General features: G+C 44.0%; 1 protein-coding gene across 1 annotated transcript in view; it reads right to left on the minus strand.

Moving 5' to 3' along the window:
• Positions 1-21,627, minus strand: part of CRTC3 (CREB regulated transcription coactivator 3) — a 113,053-nt gene that overhangs the window by 26,673 nt on the left and 64,753 nt on the right. Inside the window, exons 3-7 of the mRNA XM_011978374.1 lie at positions 21,036-21,155; positions 12,711-12,772; positions 10,991-11,053; positions 7,923-8,023; positions 611-646 (exon numbers count right to left, since the gene is read on the minus strand). Coding sequence (XP_011833764.1) covers positions 611-646; positions 7,923-8,023; positions 10,991-11,053; positions 12,711-12,772; positions 21,036-21,155 — 382 coding nt within the window. The remainder of the gene's footprint in view (positions 1-610; positions 647-7,922; positions 8,024-10,990; positions 11,054-12,710; positions 12,773-21,035; positions 21,156-21,627) is intronic.

A 21,627-nucleotide genomic window follows, 5' to 3' on the forward strand; every position in this document is an offset into this window, starting at 1 on the left:
TTAAGTGATCAACTCATTCTTTTTTTTTTTTTTTTTTGAGACGGAGTCTCACTTGGTCGCCAGGATGGAGTGCAGTGGCGCGATCTCGACTCACTGCAAGCTCCACCTCCCAGGTTCAAGCGATTCTCCTGCCTCAGCCTCACGGGTATCTGGGACCACAGGCACGTGCCACCACGCCTGGCTAATTTTTGTATTTTTAGTAGACACAGGGTTTCACCATGTTGGCCAGGCTGATCTCAAACTCCTGACCTCAAGGGATCCACCTGCCTCAGCCTCCCAAACTGCTAGGATTACAGGCATGAGCCACCGTGCCAGGCCAATTCATTCATATTTTCATGTGATGACAACTTTTGCTTCCTTGCTCAACCTTATGACTGTGGGGACCTAGATAAAAAGGAACCTTTGTACTGCAACCACACATTTCCTTTCTCCTGGCCTTGAACATGGCTAGCCTTAATTTTCTAAAGGCTCTCTGAAAAGTAAGCCAATCAGCAGTTGTCAGCATCTGGGGAGTCCTGAAAACATGAATATTTATTAGTAAAGCTATTGAAAGGTTATATCCACTACTCAGCATCCCACTCCGATATAAGTAGGTAAAATAAGTTCATACCTTCCCCATGTCCATTATTCTCACCATCACAGAAACCTACTGGGAAAGGAAAAAGAAAAAAAGAAAACGCTTTTATGTGGTACTTTCATTTTCATGAATTTATGAATTAGTAACTCTTTATAATTTGAAATAGAATTTTGAAAATTCTAAGGCACTTTTGATACACTGATTTTCATTTAAGGTGCTTTATCATTTATACTAAAAATAGGCATAGTTAATTTGAAACTAAATTTGTTTCCTTTTTTTTTCCTTTAAAATTGTGTCTTAAATTTTCTTACTGTCTCTGTCCTGAAAGAACAATTTTTACAAAACCTGAGAATCTCTATTCAAACCACAAAGTAAAGAAGTATAGATGCAAATTCTCTTCCAAATGCTTTATCATGGGGGTAAGAGCAGGTAACTCAAAAAGCCTGCATCACTGTTTGATACTTACCATGGGTGTCTACAGGAACAAATCCGAAGTTCCATGCTGTATGCTATTATATATATTTCTCATGCAGTGAAGTTATTTTAAGAATAAAATTTATCTGGAGTCTAAGTTAATTTAAAGGGTACATGAGATAGCTATTCACAAAGTTTTAAAACTTTGACTTGGAATAAGCTCTGGCTGAATGAAGTATTTTTAATCCATAAATTATACTGCAGATGACAAAGTATAGTATTTCCTATTGCTATAAGCTAAAACTAAAGAACCGTGCCAAGAATGTAGTATCTTAGCATTCCCCTAAGAGCAATCAAATATACCAAATAAGTTTTCAGTATAGAATCAGGATATATTATTAAGTTCTAAGCATTTAAGTATAGCTTACTTACATTTTAGATAAGTTTTTGGCTAAGGTTAACCTACAGGTTAACCTGATTAGTCTATACAATTTAAATGAAATGTCTAATAACCATTCACTCAACCCATATTTAATAAGTTTCTACATTAAGTGCTAGGTGGGGCTGGGTGATACAGTGTAGGTGAGAAGACAGTTCATGGTAACACAGTAGCACATTCTGTAACACAGGTAGAAGATACAAAATTTTAACAGAGCCCAGGGGCGGGGGCAACACGAAGAGTCCCCAGGAGTACAAAGAGGCCGATGAATTAAGCAGACACACAAACACAGAATTTCTTTCAGGCCCACAGAACCAGAATGTAAGTAAGTGATTGAAAGCTTTATTTTAGAGCACATAAAGAGCCCTTGGGTAAGCCTGCTAAAATGCAGATTGGGCCAACCCTCAAAGATTTTGATTCAGAAGGTGTGAGAATCAGCCAAGGAATCTACATTTTTACAATTTTTTTATTTTTCCTGAGACAGAATCTCACTTTGTCACCCAGGCTGGAGTGCAGTGGCATGATCTTGGCTCACTGCAACCTCCACCTCCAGGGTTCAAGCAATTCTCCTGCCTCGGCCTCCCCAGTAGCTGGGATTACAGGCACGCACCAGCAGGCCCGGCTAATTTTTGTATTTTTTGGTAGAGATGGGGTTTCACCATGATAGCCAGGCTGGTCTCAACCTCCTGACCTCAGGTAATCTGCCAGCGTCAGCCTCCCAAAGTGCTGGGATTACAGGTGTAAGCTACCACGCCTGGCCTACATTTTTAATCATCGTCTCAGGAGACTATTGCAGAAGGTCCTTGGCCCATTCTTTTTTTTTTTTTTTCCTGAGATAGAGTCTAGCTCTGTGGCCCAGGTTCGAGTGCAGTGGCACGATCTCGGCTCACTGCAAGCTCCGCCTCCTGGGTTCACACCATTCTCCTGCCTCAGCCTCCTGAGTAGCTGGGACTATAGGCTCCCACCACCACGCCCATCTAACTTTTTGTATTTTTTTTTTTAGTAGAGATGGGGTTTCACAGTGTTGGTCAGGATGGTCTCGATCTCCTGTTCCCTTGATCCACCCGCCTCGGCCTCCCAAAGTGCTAGGATTACAGGTGTGAGCCACCGCGCCCAGCCCTTTGGCCCATTCTTACTTAATCAGCCATTTAATCCATCTAAAGACAGGCAGTGGGAACAGGCGAACACTGAGATGTGGAGAGAGAAAAGCTGTGGCTCTACAACCAGTACCGTCAAAAGGACAGGAGCTTCGGATTCCTATTCTGGCTTTCCTGAGACCCTCATATTAAGAAAGGGCAGGGAACTTCATTCTGATCACTAAAAAGTAACTATCCTGTTAAAAATTTAAAACTAGTTTTTACATAGCAATCTGGTATGGCGTGTTGAAGCATCTCTTCATCATCAAGACACCAATCACTCGAGGTTTAATTACTAAGGCTGACCAGTCCCTGAAACAGGAGGACTCAACTGAGGGTTACTATGTGAAACTGCCTGAGTGGCTGGCAGACACCCCATGTGACAGCCCCATTAGTGCATGCTCTCCTCAGACTGGAACAGAAGGAAGGCTTCATGGAGGAGGTGGTACCTGAGGCATCATTCATTGAAGGATAATGATGAAGAAGAGGATAACCAACAACCAACCTGACGGCTCACTTACTATTGCCAGGCACTTTATACAGGTGATCTCATGTGATCCCCACAGCAACTCTGTGAGGTAGGCGCTATTATCATCCCCAAGATCACACTGCTAGTAAGTTCTGGGACTAGAACTCTGGCCTGTGTGTCTTCAGAACATTCATATCCCTAACCAATTTGCTGTAGTACCTGGAAGATTTAGACAACTGGAAGCGAAGCTGAAGGGGATGCTCAGTGCGAGGAGAAGGAGGAGGTGGCAGCGGCGGTGGCAGCAGTGGAGGAGGAGGAGTGGGGGGTGGTTGCGGAAGGAAAAGAAGGAGAAGGAAGATGGAAGAATGTGGCTGCAGCACATGGTGGGAGGACTGGGAGATGGGCTGGACTGGAGGAGGCTGCTGGTCATTTGGCAGGATGTGGGGGACGGAAGGTTTCGGTTAGAGAAGTGACATGATCAGAGCTAAGCTTCAGAGACTGCTCTTGCAGCAGAGTAGGAGGTGGATTGAAAGGAGAAAGCCTTATTAAGGCTTGGAGGCAGAGGAGAAAACCAATGCAATAGTCCAAGGCAAACAGGAACCAAGTAGGATGCTGGCAGTGAGGACAGAAAACCAGAGGCAGATTTGAGACATGCTGCGGGGATAAAATGAACAGGACTCGGCTACTGAATGGGCGTGGGGGCATGGGAATGGGAGTAATTAGATGCAGCTCTCAGGATTTGGGCTGCAGTGACCAGAAGGGTGGTGGTAGCAATGACTGATACTCTGGCATCAAGCTAACATATCATCAAAATATCCAAGCCTGGATTTTTACTACTAAATTAAAAACCCACAAGATGGCACTACAAATGAAGGGTTAAAAAGAAAAAGGAATGAGTTGTGACTGGCTATCTGGAAACAGAACACTCATTTTATCAGTCCCACAGGGATGGGACAGCAATGACCAAGGCTGCATCTGTGTTCCAGGAAACCTCACAGCCTCAGAGTCACCAAGGGCTGGTCTCTTCTAACTAAGGGAACCGAGACCATGTTCCTTCTGTGTGCTCCCATGCCTGGCAAATCTAAAATAATTCCTCACACAGCCCTGATTTGCTAAGTAGAAGGGAAGGCAAGGGGAAGACCCCTTAACCAGTGTCCTGAAGGAGGCCTCTGGTGTTTCAGCCTCCCGGCTCTGGGCCCTCCTGTCCCCGGGTGAAACTCTTTTTGCCCCTCTTCAGATCTGGGATGCTTGTACCTGCCACTGTACCCCTGTCCAATCCAATTAAGCAATTAACAGGCTTACATCTTTCAAGGTTATTTGCATTGTAAACCTTCTCCTTAACTCTGCAGGTCAAAGTTTATCGGTAGGTGAAAGGTCACTGGGTCCGAGGCATGCCAAGCCCCCTCCACCCTAAGGAGTTGAGTACTGTGGTCCCCAAAGATGGCAATATTCAGCATCTACAGCCCTGGATGCAGAGAAGACAACTATTACACACTCTTCTCCCCTTAGCTCTAGACTGCTCCCTAAAAGGAAGAGGACCACCCCAGCCCCTCCTCCACAAGCCCGATGACAGGAGGGGTGTTAGGGGACAGTTCTAGGCTATGGGACAGGGCATGTGTCCCAGAGAGTCCTGTGCTTCCCTATCTGCATGTATGTGTGCAATGGTCATTAAGCTGTACATGCTGCCAGGGAAATGGCCAACATTCCCTCTTTATAGATTCTGAATAATTAAACAAAAAGAGATAAATTATAAAAATCTTGTTTGGCTCCATAAAAATTTATTTCTGTCATTTATACCAACTGCTTATGATTTATGCCTAATTGTCATACAACTCAATAGCCATTATGAAAATTACTCAACATGTATCAGGCTTTGTTTTCTTGTGACACAAATCTCCACTCATGAATGTATCACAGCTTACTGCTCATGTAGTTAAGCTATGAGCAGATGCTCTCATCATCGGCTCACAGCAACAGCAACAACAACAATAACAAAAAAAAAGTGTGGCTACATCATTTTGCTCAGGAGAGATTCCCAGGGAAAGAACAGTTATTATTGCTTCTAACATACAACCCAGTTCTGGGCTTCAATTATATTTTCCCATCACTTTTTAAATCTTTATTTGGTTGGTCCTATAAGAAATACCTTTTTGCAAAGCTAGTTGGTATTTTTAAAATCCAAAAGGAAAGAAAATGAAAAACTTTAATGAAATACAGGAGGAAAATACATGAAACTATTTAAAATAGCTCCCACCAACAAATATAATTCTCCAGAAATAATTTCCATCCTTGGAGACTTGAATAATATTTTAAACACTGGCTTTCCCATGTAAACACATCCATATTAGGATGTGTTTCTGAGTTCTGCTATACTTGCAAGGCAACTGCAGGAGCAGGCACACAGTTCAGACATCTGAGCTGGAGGCCAGCCCACCCTCCATGGTTTTCAAATATTGTAGCCCAACAATTTCTAACTGCTGATTTGAAAAGGAGAGACCATCACGATTCTCAAGTCAACGCAGGAACCCTGCTCCAGGATTTCTTTCTTTCTTCCTGTTTTTCTCATTGCTCCGTCTACCTGGACCAATGTTTACATTCCTTTGCTTTTCTTATTCTATCCTCACTTACCCTTTCTGACACTTCTCATCTCTTCTTTCAGAGGCTACATCACTCAGCATGAATACTTCAACCCAGGTAATTGCTTTCTTTAGTTACTTTCTTTTTCTTGGCATGCAAGCATCAAAAAATCCTCACTTGAATTACCTGTGATTCCCTTGTTTCTCTAGGCCTTTGGCCCTTTCTAGAGAAGCGTAAACTTTGCAGAGGGCAATGTAAATGAAAGGAATGGCAGAGGCAGAAATGCAGGGGCTCCAGGGTAAAAATCTGTCTGTCTAGCTGGCTCCGAGTCCATGGAGATTAGGATCCTGCTGTGCTCACAGGCGCCCCCCCTGATTACAGCTTCTGCTTTTTTTAGGCTTTGTTTACATACTCCCATCTCTACCTATCCTGAAACTAAACTAATCCCTCTTCCCACACACCCTGCTCCTCTAAGCAGTGAGCAGTGGACCCATATCCAATTCCAACATCAATTTCAACATCACTGCCAACTTTCATATTCCCATGTATGGAAGCATGGGTAGATGTCCCTAACCAATTCTGAAAGCTCTCATAGTTTACAAGCAAACAATCATTTTAGCAAATGTAGTCTTCTCCAAATTGCACCAATAGCACAAATATATCAACAATTACTATTCAATCCTGTCCCTGCTATATACAAAGAAATAAGATCATGAATGTTCTCCTAGAAGGAACACAGGCCATTTAGGCTTTAAACTCTCCAAAAAGCAAAGAAAACCAGAAAAGCTGGTTTCTTGGCTAAAGATGTATTTATTCCTGTTTCAAGAACAAATACAGGGCCCTGAAAATTTCTGGGCAAGAGTCAGTCTGCATATGGAATGGATAATTCAAGACCATTGTTCTTTCTAGATTATAAACCCCAGAAAGGTAGACATGAAATGTGTCTGAATGACCAGCCTCACTTCATGTACAGGTCAGGTACCAGCACCGAGAGGGTATTTTGGCAAATGCTGTGCACATGTGAGCCAGTGTGTGATTCTTCACACTTCTCCATCAGTACGGGCTCCTCTGTGCTGGGCACTGTGCTAGGGGCTGGAGAGAACAAGACCATTAAGATGCTGCCTTCAAGAAATCTACACTGAGCAGAGAAAGAGATGCATGTTCACATAAAAAAGCAGCCAAGTATTACAGGTGCTAAGAGAGCAGTCTGGGATGTTAGAAGGACACGGTAACTCTGAGCTGAGAGGGAGGAAGGTCAAGGACGGCTCCACAGACATGAGTACACACACGAGCTGAGGTTGGCCAGGAAGGCCAGGAGTGAGTGAAAGAGGAAGAGACAGAACAGGAAGACACACCAGTAGAACCCAAAGTGGTTCGCATGGCTACCTTGGGTGTGAGGCGGGGGAGCAGAGAGAAAAGGGAGAGAGGCAGACAGGGGCCAGGCCTTGGGGCTCATGTCATTCCAAAGAAGATCTGGGCTCTTTCTCCTGAAGGTGAGGGGTGGCATTGAGGATTTTAAGCGGGAGAGCAAGATGATCAGGTTTGGGTTCACTCTGGAAGCAGAGCTGTGAGATGGCATGAGTGGGCCTCTTCCTCACTCCAGGTTACTCCTGGCCTCTCTCCACCCCCTTACTCACACTGGGGGCAACTGAGCAGGTGATGCACAGTTCCAGTCTGGTCTCCTCTTCCCCTTCTCAAGGGCATGCCTTCCCTCAGGCAGCAGGCCTCTGCTCCACCTTTCCCTCCCCTAGGCTTGCCTGACCCCTCCTCCCAGGGGACCACACTGGCCAGTGCTGCCGGACACTCAAGGGGAGTCAGCCTCACGCTGGGGTTCAGTCTCAATAGGCCCACTGACCTACAGAGACAGTCACTTCCTCCAACCTGGTCTTATTAGTAATAAAGGTGATATCTAGCTCTGTCTGTCACTTCTGGTTTTATTTCTCAGTTTGTTCAGATCCTGGGTGGGGAAAGAGGACTCTTGGGGAACCTAACATAAAACTGGATTGAAGGGATGTGAGACTGGAAATCAGGAGACCAGTTAGGAAGTTATTGGAAGATGATGGGTGCCCAGAAGAGGGCCAAGAGACGCCAACAGGGAGAGCGTGCTGTGGAGGGAGCAGGGCAGAGGCAGGGGATGCCGGGAGCTCCATCCTGACTGCATCATGGACACACACGCTTCCCTGCCACGAGCCGCCTCTCTAAGACCACTGAACCGGGAAGTGCAAACACCACTTCAGCTTCTCTTTCCCTCGGGCCCTAGGACAGAATGAGCAAGCACAGCTGCTGTCAGCAGTGGCCTGTGTGTCTTACCCATGTATGGGGCAGGCCAGGCCGACTGGCCCCCTCCTCCATAGGGGTCCTGGGGCTTGGTGCTCAGAGCACTCGTGTGAAGAGCAGAATCAGAATTGGTCCTAAGGAGGGGGAGGAGAGAGTCTGGCTGAAAATCCATTTTCCTCAGTGAAAATGCAATAGTCTTTGTTGAATATTACCAACAGGAAAGAAGGCAAGAATAACTGATTTGTAATCATCCATCAAATAAGGAGTTAGGACCTACCTGAAGTTCTTTATATCAATAACAGCCTCTGAGGATCACCCACACTCCAGAATATTTTAATTTAGACTCATTCCGCCTCATATGCTGAAGCTGACAGCATGGCGATCGAGTTCGACAAGGCGGGCCTCGGATGCACGGCTTCCGTCTAACAGCCCCTAGTCTTCCCAGCTCAGAAGCCAGCTGTGGCCAGTTTAGCCTGTGGCTGTACTAGGTTTTCTCCACCTGAGAGCAGCTGTTCCTAAGTAAAGGGTCACTTAGAGCAGGGGTTCGCAAAACCCTTCCAGGAAGCAGGTGAGGTCAAACCTACTCTCAAAATGACAGTAAATTGTCCTCTGGTTTTCACTCTTGCCTCTCCCAAGCACGGTGGGCTTCCCCAGAAGCCACGTGAGGTGTGATGCCCCCACTGCTAAGCACGGGAGCAGACAACCCAGCTGCCTTGGAGCGATTTGTAAAAGGTGAACATTGCCACTATTTTCAAAATTTTTTTGTGTTTCTTTTCAAAAAGATATAATTTACATTAATGTATAATGGGCTATTAATTTATTTTTTAATTCACTAGTATCTTTAAAAAAACTCTCAATTTAATTTCTAATATCAATAGATATTCTCACGTAAACAAATACTCTTTGAGGGTTTATTTTTATTTTATTTATTTTATTGTATTGTTATTTTTTTGAGACAGTCTCGCTTTGTTGCCCAGGCTGGAGTGCAGTGGCGCGATCTCAGCTCACTGCAACCTCCACCTCCCGCGTCCAAGAAATTCTTCTCCCTCAGCCTCCCGAGTAGCTGGGATTATAGCCATGCGTCACCATGCCCAGCTAACTTTTCTATTTTTAGTAGAGAGAGGGTTTCACTGTGTTGGCCAGGCTGGTCTCGAACTCCCGACCTCAGGTGATCCACCTGCCTCAGCCTATCAAAGTGCTGGGATTACAGGCATGAGCCACTGCGCCCAGCCTATTTTATTTTATTAGTATTACTTTTGAGATGAAATTTCGCTCTGGTCGCCCAGGCTGCAGTGCAGTGGTGCTCACTGCAACCTCCGCCTCCCAGGTTCAAGTGATTCTCCTGCCTCAGCCTCTCAAATAGCTGGGATTACAGGCACCCGCTACCATACCTGGCTAATTTCTGTATTTTTAGTAGAAACGGGGTTTCACCATGTTGACCAGGCTGGTCTTGAACTCCTGACCTAAGGTGATTCGCCCGCCTTGGCCTCCCAAAGTGCTGGAATTACAGGCATGAGCCACTGCACCAGGCCTCCGTATTTTTTAAGACTGTAAAGTGGTCCTAAGAGAAAATGTTGGAGCCACTAATGTATAGCAAATTTCTGAAATTCTCCCAGATAGTTTCAATGTCTACACAGCTTTGGTTGCAAGAGATGATTATTTATTTATCTCATCATAAGGTCAAACTGTTGGCCATAAAAAGAACCGGTAAGCAACTTCATTAGCCTACAGTGCTTCTTTGTGGTTCAGTCCAGTGCCAGCCTCAGGTGGCTATGAAGCCACGTGGCTTCAGAGGAGGGAAGAGGCAGACAAGGGCAGAACCCATAGTGCAACAGAAGGAGCATGGCTGCTGAGATCAGAGAGACCTGGGTTCAGATTCCAGCCTAGATTCAGAGACTTGAGAGAATATCAAACAAATGCAGAGCCAAGTGGGAAAATCTAAATACAGACCGGGCATTAAACTATATTAAGGAGTTATTTTTAATTTTGTTAAGTGTAATAGCGGCATTGTGGTTATGTTTTTTAAAAAAGGTTCTCGTTGGCCTTACACTGTTGGAGATATTTCCAGGTATGATACTATATCTAGCCAATCATGTGATTGGGATGGGGGGTAGGTTTGGAGAGACTGGCAGAATGCTGATAATAAGTGAAGCTGAGGATGGGCAACACAGGCCTTTTACAACACTTCTGTTTTGAGACAGCGAGACTGTCTCAAAAAAATAATAATAAAATAAAATAAAAAAATATTTAAAATTTTGCACCATTCATCAGGTTTCTTTTTTATTTTGAGACAGCGTCTCTGTTGCCCAGGCTGGAGTGCAATGGTGCAAACAGGGCTCACTGCAGCCTCAGCCTCCTTGGGATCAGGTGATTCTCCCCACCTCAGCCTTCTGAGTAGCTGGAACCACAGGCACGTGCCACCACGCCCCCTTATTTTTTTTTTTCCATAGAGACAGGGTCTCACCATCTTGCCCAGGCTGGCCTCAAACTGCTGGGCTCACGTGATCCTCTGGCCTCAGCCTCCCAAAGTGTTGGGACTACAGGTGTGAGCTACTGTGCTCAGTTGCTTTTTTTTTTTTTTCCTCAATCCTAGTCCTTTACCTATTAGCTAAAGCCCTTAAACAAGTCACTTAACCTTTTAGAATGGAAAATAATACTCATTCTTGTAGGGTGTTGTCAGGATTGAAAAAAATGACTGAGGTGGAACTCTTACTCCTAGAGTCTGGCCCACAGTGATCATGATAATAGCTGATGTTTATTCAGCACGTGTGCTTCCCAGGTCTTATCTTGTTCAACCCTCACAACCAACCCATGATCTAGGTACCATTATCTCCATTTTTCAAATGAGTAAACTGAGGCAATCGGAAGTTAAAAAATCTGCTCAAGGTCATACAGTAAGACGCAAACCCTGGTAGTCTCATTCCAGACCTCGTGTGCTCTATACTGCCCCCTGTAGACACTCAAAAAATGGTGGGTTTTGTTTTGAATATGTATCAACACAGCTTACATAAACACACTCTGGCAACTGGTTGCTATGTAAAAAATATCAGGACGGTTAAGCTGCTTTAAAATCTACTCCTACCAGGAAACAACCCATGTACCTGTTAAGTGCAGATGTCAGCCTGAACCCAGGATGCTTTTCGTCTTTCCAAGGAGGCTGCTGCCTTTAAAAACCAGAACAACATAAAAGGAAAAGAAGTCAATCCACGACAGCAAAGGAGGGTCTCAGCACTTGCATTTGAGAACTGGCTCTTCTACTCACCTTGCTCTGCAAGTCACTTAAAAATACCGCACACCTCACTCATTTTGCTCATCATTGTTAAAATGAGGTAAGACTCAATGATCCTTCCAATCCTGTGATCTTTGATTTCCAGTATAAAAACTACTACAAACCCGTAAGGAACAGGATTAGCTAGCTGGGCAGATGAGGAGTTCAGTATACATGTAGGGGGAGCCTACATGCAATCTTGGATGCAAAAATTTTTTATTCCCCTACCAACGGACATGAAGAGGAAGAGAATTGTTACAGTTGCCCAGGGTATGAAAATATTAAGTCTAGCCAATCCTGGTGCTCTGAAAAGCAGAAGATATTTCTTGGATACATAAAAGAAAAATATCAGTTTGGAGATGCCTTTTACTGATGTAATAAAATACTGTATTTATTCTACAACCCTGGATCCCACGATTCTTGAGGGTGGCGGACAACCTAGCTGAGGTGGGGACGCACTTTTACCCATCTTTATTTCCTTCCCCAGACCCAGACTACATTATACACAGTAAGTGCTCAGTCAGTATTTGCCCAGAGAATGGATGGAGAGTAGACTTCAATCCGGAGAGCTAAATATTTTTGATACACACATTTTAAACGCCTCCTGAATCTGACTTGGTGATCTGAAAATGATACCAGGCACACAACAGATGCTGCAGGGGCTTTTTCTCAGTTAATTCTATTTTCTGTTACCCTCTGTATTGGGTACAAAAATACTCAAAGAGACCTTAAATCAAATACACTGCGCAAATTACCATTTTAAGAATCTTTTGTCCTTTTCAGCAGCTTACTAAGACATTCTGAGAAAAAATGCTTATTTTTCTAAGTCTCAAACATAAGAATGCCATATTCTGCTGGTAAACATATTCCAAATGTGTTTCTATTTGGTTTTAAATATGAAGATCTAGATTTCTTTAAATAACTTTTCATTTTAGACTTTCGTATAAGCCTACCGTTGGAAATGCTTAGATGTTTGTTTCTGTTTTTGTTTTTTGAGATGGAGTCTCACTCTGTTACCAGGCTGGAGTGCTGTGGCATGATCTCGGCTCACTGCAACTCCGACTCTCTGGTTCAAGCAATTCTCCTGCTTCAGCCTCCCAAGTAGCTGGGATTACAGGCACACATCCTCACGCCCAGCTAATTTTTGTATTTTTAGTAGAGACAGGGTTTCATCATGTTGGCCAGGATGGTCTCAATCTCCTGACCTCGTGATCCGCCCGCCTCAGCGTCCCAAAGTACAGGGATTACAGGCGTGAGCCACCGTGCCCAGTCAATAAGGTGTTTTTTGTTTTTGTTTTTGTTTTTAAGAGATGGCATCTTGCTATGCTGCCCAGGCTGGAGTGCAGTAGCTATTCACAGACCCCATCATTGCACACTAGAGCCTCAAAACTCTTGGTCTCAAATGATCCTCCCACTGAAATTAAATGTTATAAGAGAAAACAGGATTCTATGCTTTATATTAGCAATTTCCAAACAACATTCAAAGTAGATAAAGTGAAATTATCTAAAAGTAACACATGCCCATTATATCTTTTAAAGTATGGCTTGCTTACCTTGGCCAACTCTCATCCAGAGGCTGTGAGGAATAATTGGCTCCAAAAGCACTACCATCAAAGTAGAATTTTTAATAAAGGAAAAATACAAATTAATGGAAAGTTGAAGCAGAATTAGCAAGGTGGACTCACGGACAGGTAAAACAACTGAGTTTTTGGTTCTTTATCCCTGTACCTGACAGCTCTTCCTTCATGCTTTCTCTTATCACCCCTCCTCAAGGACAGCCTATTCTGCTGTCTTCTAACCAGTGTTTTCTTTGCATGATTTTTTGTGGGGTGTTTATTATGTTTTGCCTGCCTGGCACCTTTTGTTTGCAGGAACTGTCTCCACTCTCGCTCCAAACCTGGTAACGTTGCCATTCCCTCTGTGCCACACATGAGGAACCCAGGCCCAGGATTCTAGTCTAGGTACTTTACCCCCTGGAAACAGTGTTTGGCTCAGGGATAGGTTCATGATGCAAACAGAACCAAGGAGAGTGCTTTTGAGTGGGGAAAAAGGAGTGCCCCAATAGGGCTGGTGAGCCCAAGGGCCTTCTGAACCTAGGGGTCTCCCCTTGGAGAAAGCCTATCTGTTACGCCTGAAGTCATCTCAGAAGTGGTACCTCAGAGGTAGGTCTCAATGGTATTATATGACTCCTTGGATCTAGCCCTTGGGCTTCCAGTGACATATGCCAATACATTTTCTGTTTTTCAGTTAAGGTGGGTTCCTGGTATTTATAACCAAAAAAGAGGTGCATTAGATGTGTGAAGAAACGTAAACTTTCCAGTGTTATTGGGGGCACTGTCTTATCAATGTTGTGTTGTTCACTGGGTCTAGCATGGCTTGGAGCATATTCCGGACGCATGGAGACACAAATGGGATGCTGCACTACACACCGAGCAGAGAGGCGTTGTTTTCATTCGTTTAGTTAACTGTTTGCACACAATAGTCTTCTGAAGACACTGTTAATCATATTATTTTGGCAAGAAATCTTCAATGATTTTATTCAGCCTAAAAGGCAAAATCAAAACTTACTGACTTAATAATTGTGGTGCTCTACAATTTGGGGACAATGGCCTCTTCTGCTCTTGTCTTCCCTTCAGCTGTCTGAGTTTCACAAACACAGCCTGTATTTTCCTGCCCCTCTGCCTTTGCTAATGCCATTTCCCCTTTCTCTCCTTCTATGTGGAACATTGCCTCCTTAACACTCACCCAAACCAAGCCCATTCCTTTTGTCTCCTGGATCACTGATTGGATGAAATATACATTCTGCAGTTACCAGTAATACTTTTCATCCCAAACCTTTATTTCTTAAGGTGGAAATAATAAAGAAGATACAAGCTACACATTAAGACAGAAATGTGAAAACAGATATCTAAGCACCTACTGTGTGCCAGGCCTGTGCTGAGTTCACACTTTATTTAATCTTAATCCTGAGAGGCAGCTATTTCCCCCATTTTACAGCTGAAGAAACTGAGGCTCAGTTCTAGAAGACCTGAGAAATCCAAGATCAGATAGCAGGCCTGGTGGATCAGGGGTCAAACCCACAACTCACTGACACCAAAGCCTGAGAGCTCTCCACTAAGCTATGCTGCCTCTCAGGAAACAGTGAACTACGCCAAATGCCCCCAGAAAATAGAAAATAGTACCTGGAGTGTTCTGGGAAGAAGGATGGAGGCTATAAGAGAAGGTATCATTGGCTCGGGCTCAGGAGGAAACAGGAGCCTTGAAGGAGTGGGGCCCTATCCTGCAGGCCTGGGCTGGGCAGCTCAAATAAACACAGAATCTGGAATTAGGAAAACGGAGGCTCTCATGAGTTCTTAGTGATTTGGTGGGAAATGTCTTCTTTGCCAGGAGAAGCATTAGGATTGCAAGTTTTATCTTCTATGTATTAGTTTTCTTTGACAAGTCTCATTATCTTATGTCTTAATTTGACTTTAAGTCAATAAAATAAAACAGATAATTTCCAAAGAGAGACATTTCTTCAACATTCACTATTAGGCTTAACGTACATGAAGTACAGATGAGGCAAGACCACAGTAGGAGGCAGGAGAGGAAAAGGTGATAAATAGGAAGGCCCGTGAGAGACAAAACCTGTCAGTATTTCTGCTGGCCACGCCATTAGGGAGGAAACACTGAGCCTCAGAACCTATGGTTATCTGCCTTTCTCTTTTCTGCAGATTTGATGAATCTCTGTTCAGAAACACTTAATTTCAGGAAGCAGAAGTTTCCCATTTTTCTCAGTACACTGCCATCTTTAAACTCAATACCTCTGATTTCATAGTACTGATAATACAAATTAGAATGCAGTGGTGTAATAGTCATGTAATGATCAAATGTTGGTGATTTCGATGTTGAGGTATGAGCTAGCATTGTAACCTTCCTGATATTAACAATGTGAAAATATAGTAAATTCCTGGAAATTTTTAATATAATTAGGTTGAGGCATCAAAAGTTAAAAGATGTGACCTCTGAGCTCTCTTAATTTTTACTATCTCATCTAATTTAGTGAATATTTGAAAACCCAAGAGAACCACTCATGTTACACACTTACAGTTAATGCAAGGAAAATCTAGAAAAAGTTTATTTGTTCTCTGGAAAATTTCAGAAAACTTCATTCAGGTGGCTTTAAATTACTCCACAACACTGACATGCCCTAAGTCACAACCTTGAGACAGAGGAAACACTCTTATTTATAAACTTGAATTTGCCATTTACTCAAGAAGCATTTCTGGCATCCCCGCCAGGTGCCAGCGTGCCAGTGGAAGGGCAGCACAGGCCACCAGGCTTTTAACAACCACATCAGCACCTCCTCCGTTGCTTCCTTAGTTAAGCTTAGTGAAGCCTTTGGCTCAAGAAGATTTCCACTTAAAAAAGGAAGGCAGGGAGGAGGGATAATGAAAAAGATAAACAAAGAAGAGGTGGCTGCAATGGATGGAAACAAAAATTACAGTTAAAAAAAAAAAAACCCCACACTCACATGGATCTTTTCTTATCCTTCTGTACACTCCTCTCTGCCCCTTTGCCTTCCGTCCTGATGTTCCCTGGGGTCCTGTGGCCTCACAGCCTCAGGCCACACTTGCTTGCATTGCTCTGAGAGGCACAGGATGCTCTCAGGATCACTGGGCACCAGGTAGAGTGGGAGCAGGTGGAGGGGGTGGCAGGAGCCTCCGGGCACAGGGGCTTTAGGAGGCGCTTCCTAAGAGCTTCAGGGCCAGTGCCTGTCTTCCTGGTGGAGAGCCCCCGTCCTCCATGCTCGCTTTGGCCAATCCCATCCTTCTCTCGGCCCCACTATCACCCACAGTCCAGTAACTCATAAATCCATACCTCCAGTTCCCAATAGTTAATTTGTGAACTCCAAGTGCATATTTCCAACTGCCTACTCAACTTCTCTGCCAAAAGACAGCTCAAATTCTACCAAAAATCCAACCAATCACTGTCCCCTTAATCTGTTCCTCTTCTTATAGTCCATCTTATTTAGTAAGGCCACCTTCCACCAAGACACTCAGGTTAGAACCTCAGAGTCATCCCAGTCTGCTCTCTCTCTCCCCAAGCCTCTGCAGTTCTGTGCAGGAAAATCTTCCTCCTTGAATTACTGCTTCAATCCATCAACACAGGGATTGAGGTTGAGGTTCCTCTCAACCTGCGGAGTATTAGATGCAACAGTTCTTACTCTTCCCCAAAGGAAGGGGAGCAGCTCTCCGTCTGCTGATAAGAGAGGACATCAGTTGGCCTGTTTACCAGTGGGTGGGGTTACTGAGTCACAGAAGCTGAAAACAAGACCCGCCCCTGTCCCTTTCTTTGTGCTGCTTGACCTGCGGCTGGGTGAGCAGGCGCAGGGTTCCCTTCTCTTGGCTTCCCGTCCCTTTGCGGTCAGGGTACCTGGGCAGGGCTCGGGGCAGCCTGGAAGCCAATCATTTCTCTCCTGCTCTGGAACTCTGTGTTCTGCCAGGGACACGGTTTGCGAGGCAGGCCTGCGGCCTTCCATGCAGCTGGTGGGGTAAGTGGACTCAGAGTCTGGTTAATAGAACCCACCCACCACTACAAGTTTCAGGCTCAGATTGAATACAGAAAACTGGCCATAATTTGGCTCCTTCCTGATTTCTCAGCCATGTGTTTCTTGTCATTCTACTTCCTTTTGTCCCTTTACCTCCAACTGTGTCCCACTAGAAGGCATCTTAAAGTGAAACTGTAAGGGAGGATATGAGTGGCATCTTTTTTAGTCCTTGCATTTATAAGAACATCCTGTTTCCCTCAGCACATGAGAGGCAAACAGGTTGCATGTGGTATTGTGAAGTCAGAATATTTACCCCTTAAAATTCTAAAAACTAATGTTTCCTTGTCCTTCAAGATAAGATGGGTGTTAGGTAAAAGCTGGATTTTGTGATCACTTAAGTTTTAGAAATCCTGGGTTAAAGATGAGAAGTTTCTTAACTGCAGGACTTTTCAGAGCCCTAATATATATGGTCAGGCTCCAAGAGGAGATACAGAGCATGGTGTTTCTCAAATGAAATAGGCCATGCATTTCAAAGAAACAGTGTCCTACAAACCAATGTCCTAACATTTTCCTCTCATTATGATGAAAAGAATCCAAGCAAGGCCCAGCCCAGAGAGGAGAATCAATCCTAACTCTGGTAGGTCTTAGGCATCTCTTCATGACCCTCCATGCTAGTGAACTCTTGACTTCCTTTAGAGGAAGGCATTTTCTATGTTTCTTCAGCATGTCTCCTTCTTTCTCAGTGTGTTACCCACAAGTCTGAGAAAATATTTTATTTGCTATAAATTTATGTTAATAGTTCAGAAGTTCAGCGATGGTGTTTGGGACACAGCACATCCACCAACCTTGAGGAGTGGGAGTAAGAAGGGCTGCTACAGATTGCGCAGCTGCAGAAGAGCAGAAGGGCTTCTATTCCAAGTGCCCAAGCCCAGGCCCCCAGCCAGGAGCAAGCCCTGGCAGTGCCTCTCCTCTGTCTGTGTGGGGCTAGGTCAGGGCCCAGCTGCAGCTGTGCCTTGGTCTTGTGTGGCCGCCCATGCCAAGAGCAAAGCCCACTCCAGAAGGAATCTCCTGTGCCAGAGCTCTGGGTGCTGTGGCTGCCCACTCTGATAGGAAGCCAGAATATTTGTTAAACATGTTCATTTTATTTGAGATCACCCTATCATAGGAGTGAACCCTTAGAACACATGTCTAAGCCAGTGTGTCTTAAATAACACCTAAGCCGAGAAACAGCTGTAATAAGAGAATTCTGATTTTTTCCTTTTGTTCTAACAAAGGTTCAAGCCAGTGTTTTATACTTTCAAATGATGAAACTTCATTTAAAAAGTCATAGACAAATGTGCAAGGCCACAATTTTAGGCAAATTATTTCACAACTAACAGAATGAAGGCCGTGAAAGCAAAGATGGAATCACAGCCCTCCTCCTCTAAGTTCTCTGGAATAGATTAACACCAAAATAAAATCATCCCATTTCACGGACCCTTGATTCCTCAAAAGACTGGGCTAAAGAACTTTCTTTGCATCAAGAGATGTCCAGTCCCAGGACCCCAATATAAGGGCTTAGGAGACCACAAAGACATGGTTCGTGATCAGTGAATCTGACTCACACTGTCTAACAACTTTAATTTCTCTGCATATTAACTTGGTTTTTGCTTCCCCTTCCTTTAGTAGTTGACTAGCTTTGCTTATGCTCTCAAGTTGATCCATACAGTGCCAGATTATACCCTATCATAAGAGATAGGGTCCCCTGAACACAAGAAGTCATCTCCCTTTCTGGGACTTTGCACTGCATTCTCTTCCCTCTGCCTGGAACATACCTCCCAACTGCTTTACTCTCTTAAATCTCAATCATTACCATCTAAAGCCATTTTCCTTTATTATTGCCTGTGGGCTGTCATCTCCCACAGGACTGTAAACTCAAGAAAGCAGGAACTATGTCTTCCTTATTCATCACTGGGTCCCCATGCTTAGAACAGCGCCTGGCACAGAGAAGGGGCTCGGTAAATATCTGCTGAATGAACACTTTATCCTCTTACTTCTTAACCTTCAAGCCTCAGATTTTCCCCCAGGATGCCTTCTTTGTTTCCCCAGACTGGTTCAAGCTGCACCTCTGGTGTGCTCCCACAGCCCCTGAGCTGCCTCCCTGCAGACGCCATACCTGCCGTGGCTGCTTGTTTGCTGAGTAGCCTCTCCCACTGAACTCTGGGCAACTTGAGGTCAGGGGCCATGCTGTTTAATGTTACAGTGAACTAAAATGTCTAAAACGGTGTCTGACCACTAGCACATACTTAACAAATAATTTTTGTAAGTGAATAAACATTCTACTCTTTTTTCAATACCTTCCTCTATTTTGGTTAGTAAAGCTTTATGTATGCTTATACATTTAGACTGTACTTCAAAAGTATCTGAGATAGCCACATATACATACACACATACATATATAGCATAATGTTTAAACTAATATATAGAAATGAGAGTACTGACAGGAGAAAGAGGGAACTGAGAACTGAAAAAATATACACTGGTTTTTTTTTTTTTGAGACGGAGTCTCGCTCTGTTGCCCAGGCTGGAGTGCAGTGGCGCGATCTCAGCTCACTGCAAACTCCACCTCCCAGGTTCACGCCATTCTCCTGCCTCAGCCTGGGACTATAGGCGCCCGCCACCACGCCTGGCTAATTTTTTGTAATTTTAGTAGAGACGGGGTTTCACCACGTCAGCCAGGATGGTCTCAATCTCCTGACCTCATGATCTGCCTGCCTCGGCCTCCCAAAGTGTTGAGATTACAGGCATGAGCCACCGTGACCGGCCAAAAAAATATACATTGTTAAATCAAGCAAAGAAACACTCAAAGTCTTCTGCCTGAACATTCTTGGCAATTTGGACAATGGTTTGAGGTACTACTCCATCCTGACATGTGCAAATTTGCTGATGAATTGCCTCCATTTCCTTTTGCCTTTTTCATTCAATGTCAAAGTTATCACACATTCCAGAATAGATTCTCAAGATCATTTATCATTTTTACTTTCCTTGATAACAGCCACATAATATACAAAATCAGAAGTCGGTCCTTCTGTGGACCAAATGTGGTGTGTCCCTAGGGGTGGGAAAAAGGGGAGAGACAAACATTCCCTGGGGTCATTATCCTTGCCTCCAAATACATTAAAAACTGCAAGAAGCTTGAAGGCAAGAAAAGTTAGGGTTTCCCTAGGGTACCCCCACAACTCCTGGCTCCCTTGTACAAGGTCCTCCTCACTGCGAGTGGACGCAGGTGGCATGGGGAGGGTAGAGCACAGGCTGGGCCATCACCTGGGCCTGGTCTGAATCCTGAGCAAGTTACTTCACCACACACTCAAGTTTCCTCATCAGAGAATGAGGGTTAAAAAAATAAACGACTCAGTGAGTTTTTGAGGACTAAATGACACATAAATTGCCCATCACAGTGCCTGGCATGGGTAGGTGCTCAGTAAACATGAGTGCCCTGCCCCCACTTCCTGGTTTCTAGGCTTGTGAAGCCAGCTCTACCATCACTGCCAGGAATTCAGCTCTCCGCAGCAAGACCCACCCCGCCTTTCTTCTCCTTCCTCCACCCCTGCGACCGAGTACTGAGAAGAATGAAGTGAGAGCACAGTCCCTCTTGGCACACTTCTGTGTCCTCTCCCAAAAAATCCAGCTCAGTTCTGTTCCCCAAAGCCTTCGGCAAAATGCTGGTCGCACAGCAGCACCCACCACTGCCGCCCCATAAACAGCACTGATTAAATGAAACTGTCCGGTGAATTCACCATTTCCTTTCCTTTATTTCTACTTAACAGCATAGAGTTTGGTGTGACTCTACATCACTGCATGAGATTTTCCTATATTCTGGGTTTATTTTAGTTATCACTTACTGAGTTTGAAACATCACAAATAGAAAATCATATGAAATTTCATCTGTAAGTTCCAAAAGCAGGTCAGCAGATCAAAAGAAATACAAGTAAATCACATATCTGTATGTCCATTTTTGCTAGATAAACTAAGTCTCTCTAACCTGATTCAAAGGCAGGTTTAACTTTAACTTGGCCAGTTTCTGGAGAAAATGCTCAGAACACCCTGCAATGGGACTGAATTACAGGTTGTTTTTGTTGTTATTTCGTTAAACTGAACTTTATTGATGCTATCATAAACACCTACAATGATGTTTCCAAATGCTGACTGCAGAGATGTTTCTCGTTTCCAACTCATTTATTTGTATTGCCTCCTTTCATCAGATAAATGAAGATTTTGAGGCCAAAGGAGAATTGCAGGGAAGATAAATCCTGAACACTTTTCAAACATTTCAGAATGCACACTCCCTTTGAAGAGTAAAAAAGGATATTTGTCGCCCTGGCTTGTCCCCAGACCTTCGGTGCAGGGGGTGGAAGCGGTTCCTGGATGGCCTCTCCACCAGCCCGTGATGGCGGGTTCCCCGAACATTATCAGCTTGGTGAAATGACGGCTGCAGAGAGAAGGGAAGAAGAGTTGGCCTCCAACCATGAAATTGTCACTCACCCTCAAGAACAACTGATAACCACAGCAGATGAAAGGACCGATTTTACAGTTTTACTTATTATACATTAGTGGGCCTTGGGTCAAGGTAAATAAAGTAGTATATGGAACCGTTTCTTTATAATAACCTAAAAATAATGAAAAATAGTCTGTAGTGTGTTAAGAGAAAAGCTGAAAGAAGAATAAAAGCTGTCATGCAATTGGGGGAGGAGAATCAGAAGATGGTGAATTCATATACTAAATCCCAGAAAACTAGAAAGGACACTCTGAAATGTAAAAGAGGTATATTAAAGAAACTGGCAAGCCATGAGGCACCTATTTGTTCTGCACGGTGTCTTTTAAAATTTTTGATTGAATTCACAATGTTTGAAAATTCAGACTTGGGGATTCTAGGGAAAAATCAGAATTTTTTTTTTTTTTTT

This window comes from Mandrillus leucophaeus, unplaced genomic scaffold (genome assembly GCF_000951045.1).
Source record: "Mandrillus leucophaeus isolate KB7577 unplaced genomic scaffold, Mleu.le_1.0 Scaffold193, whole genome shotgun sequence".
In the NCBI taxonomy this organism is placed as follows: Eukaryota; Metazoa; Chordata; class Mammalia; order Primates; family Cercopithecidae; genus Mandrillus; species Mandrillus leucophaeus.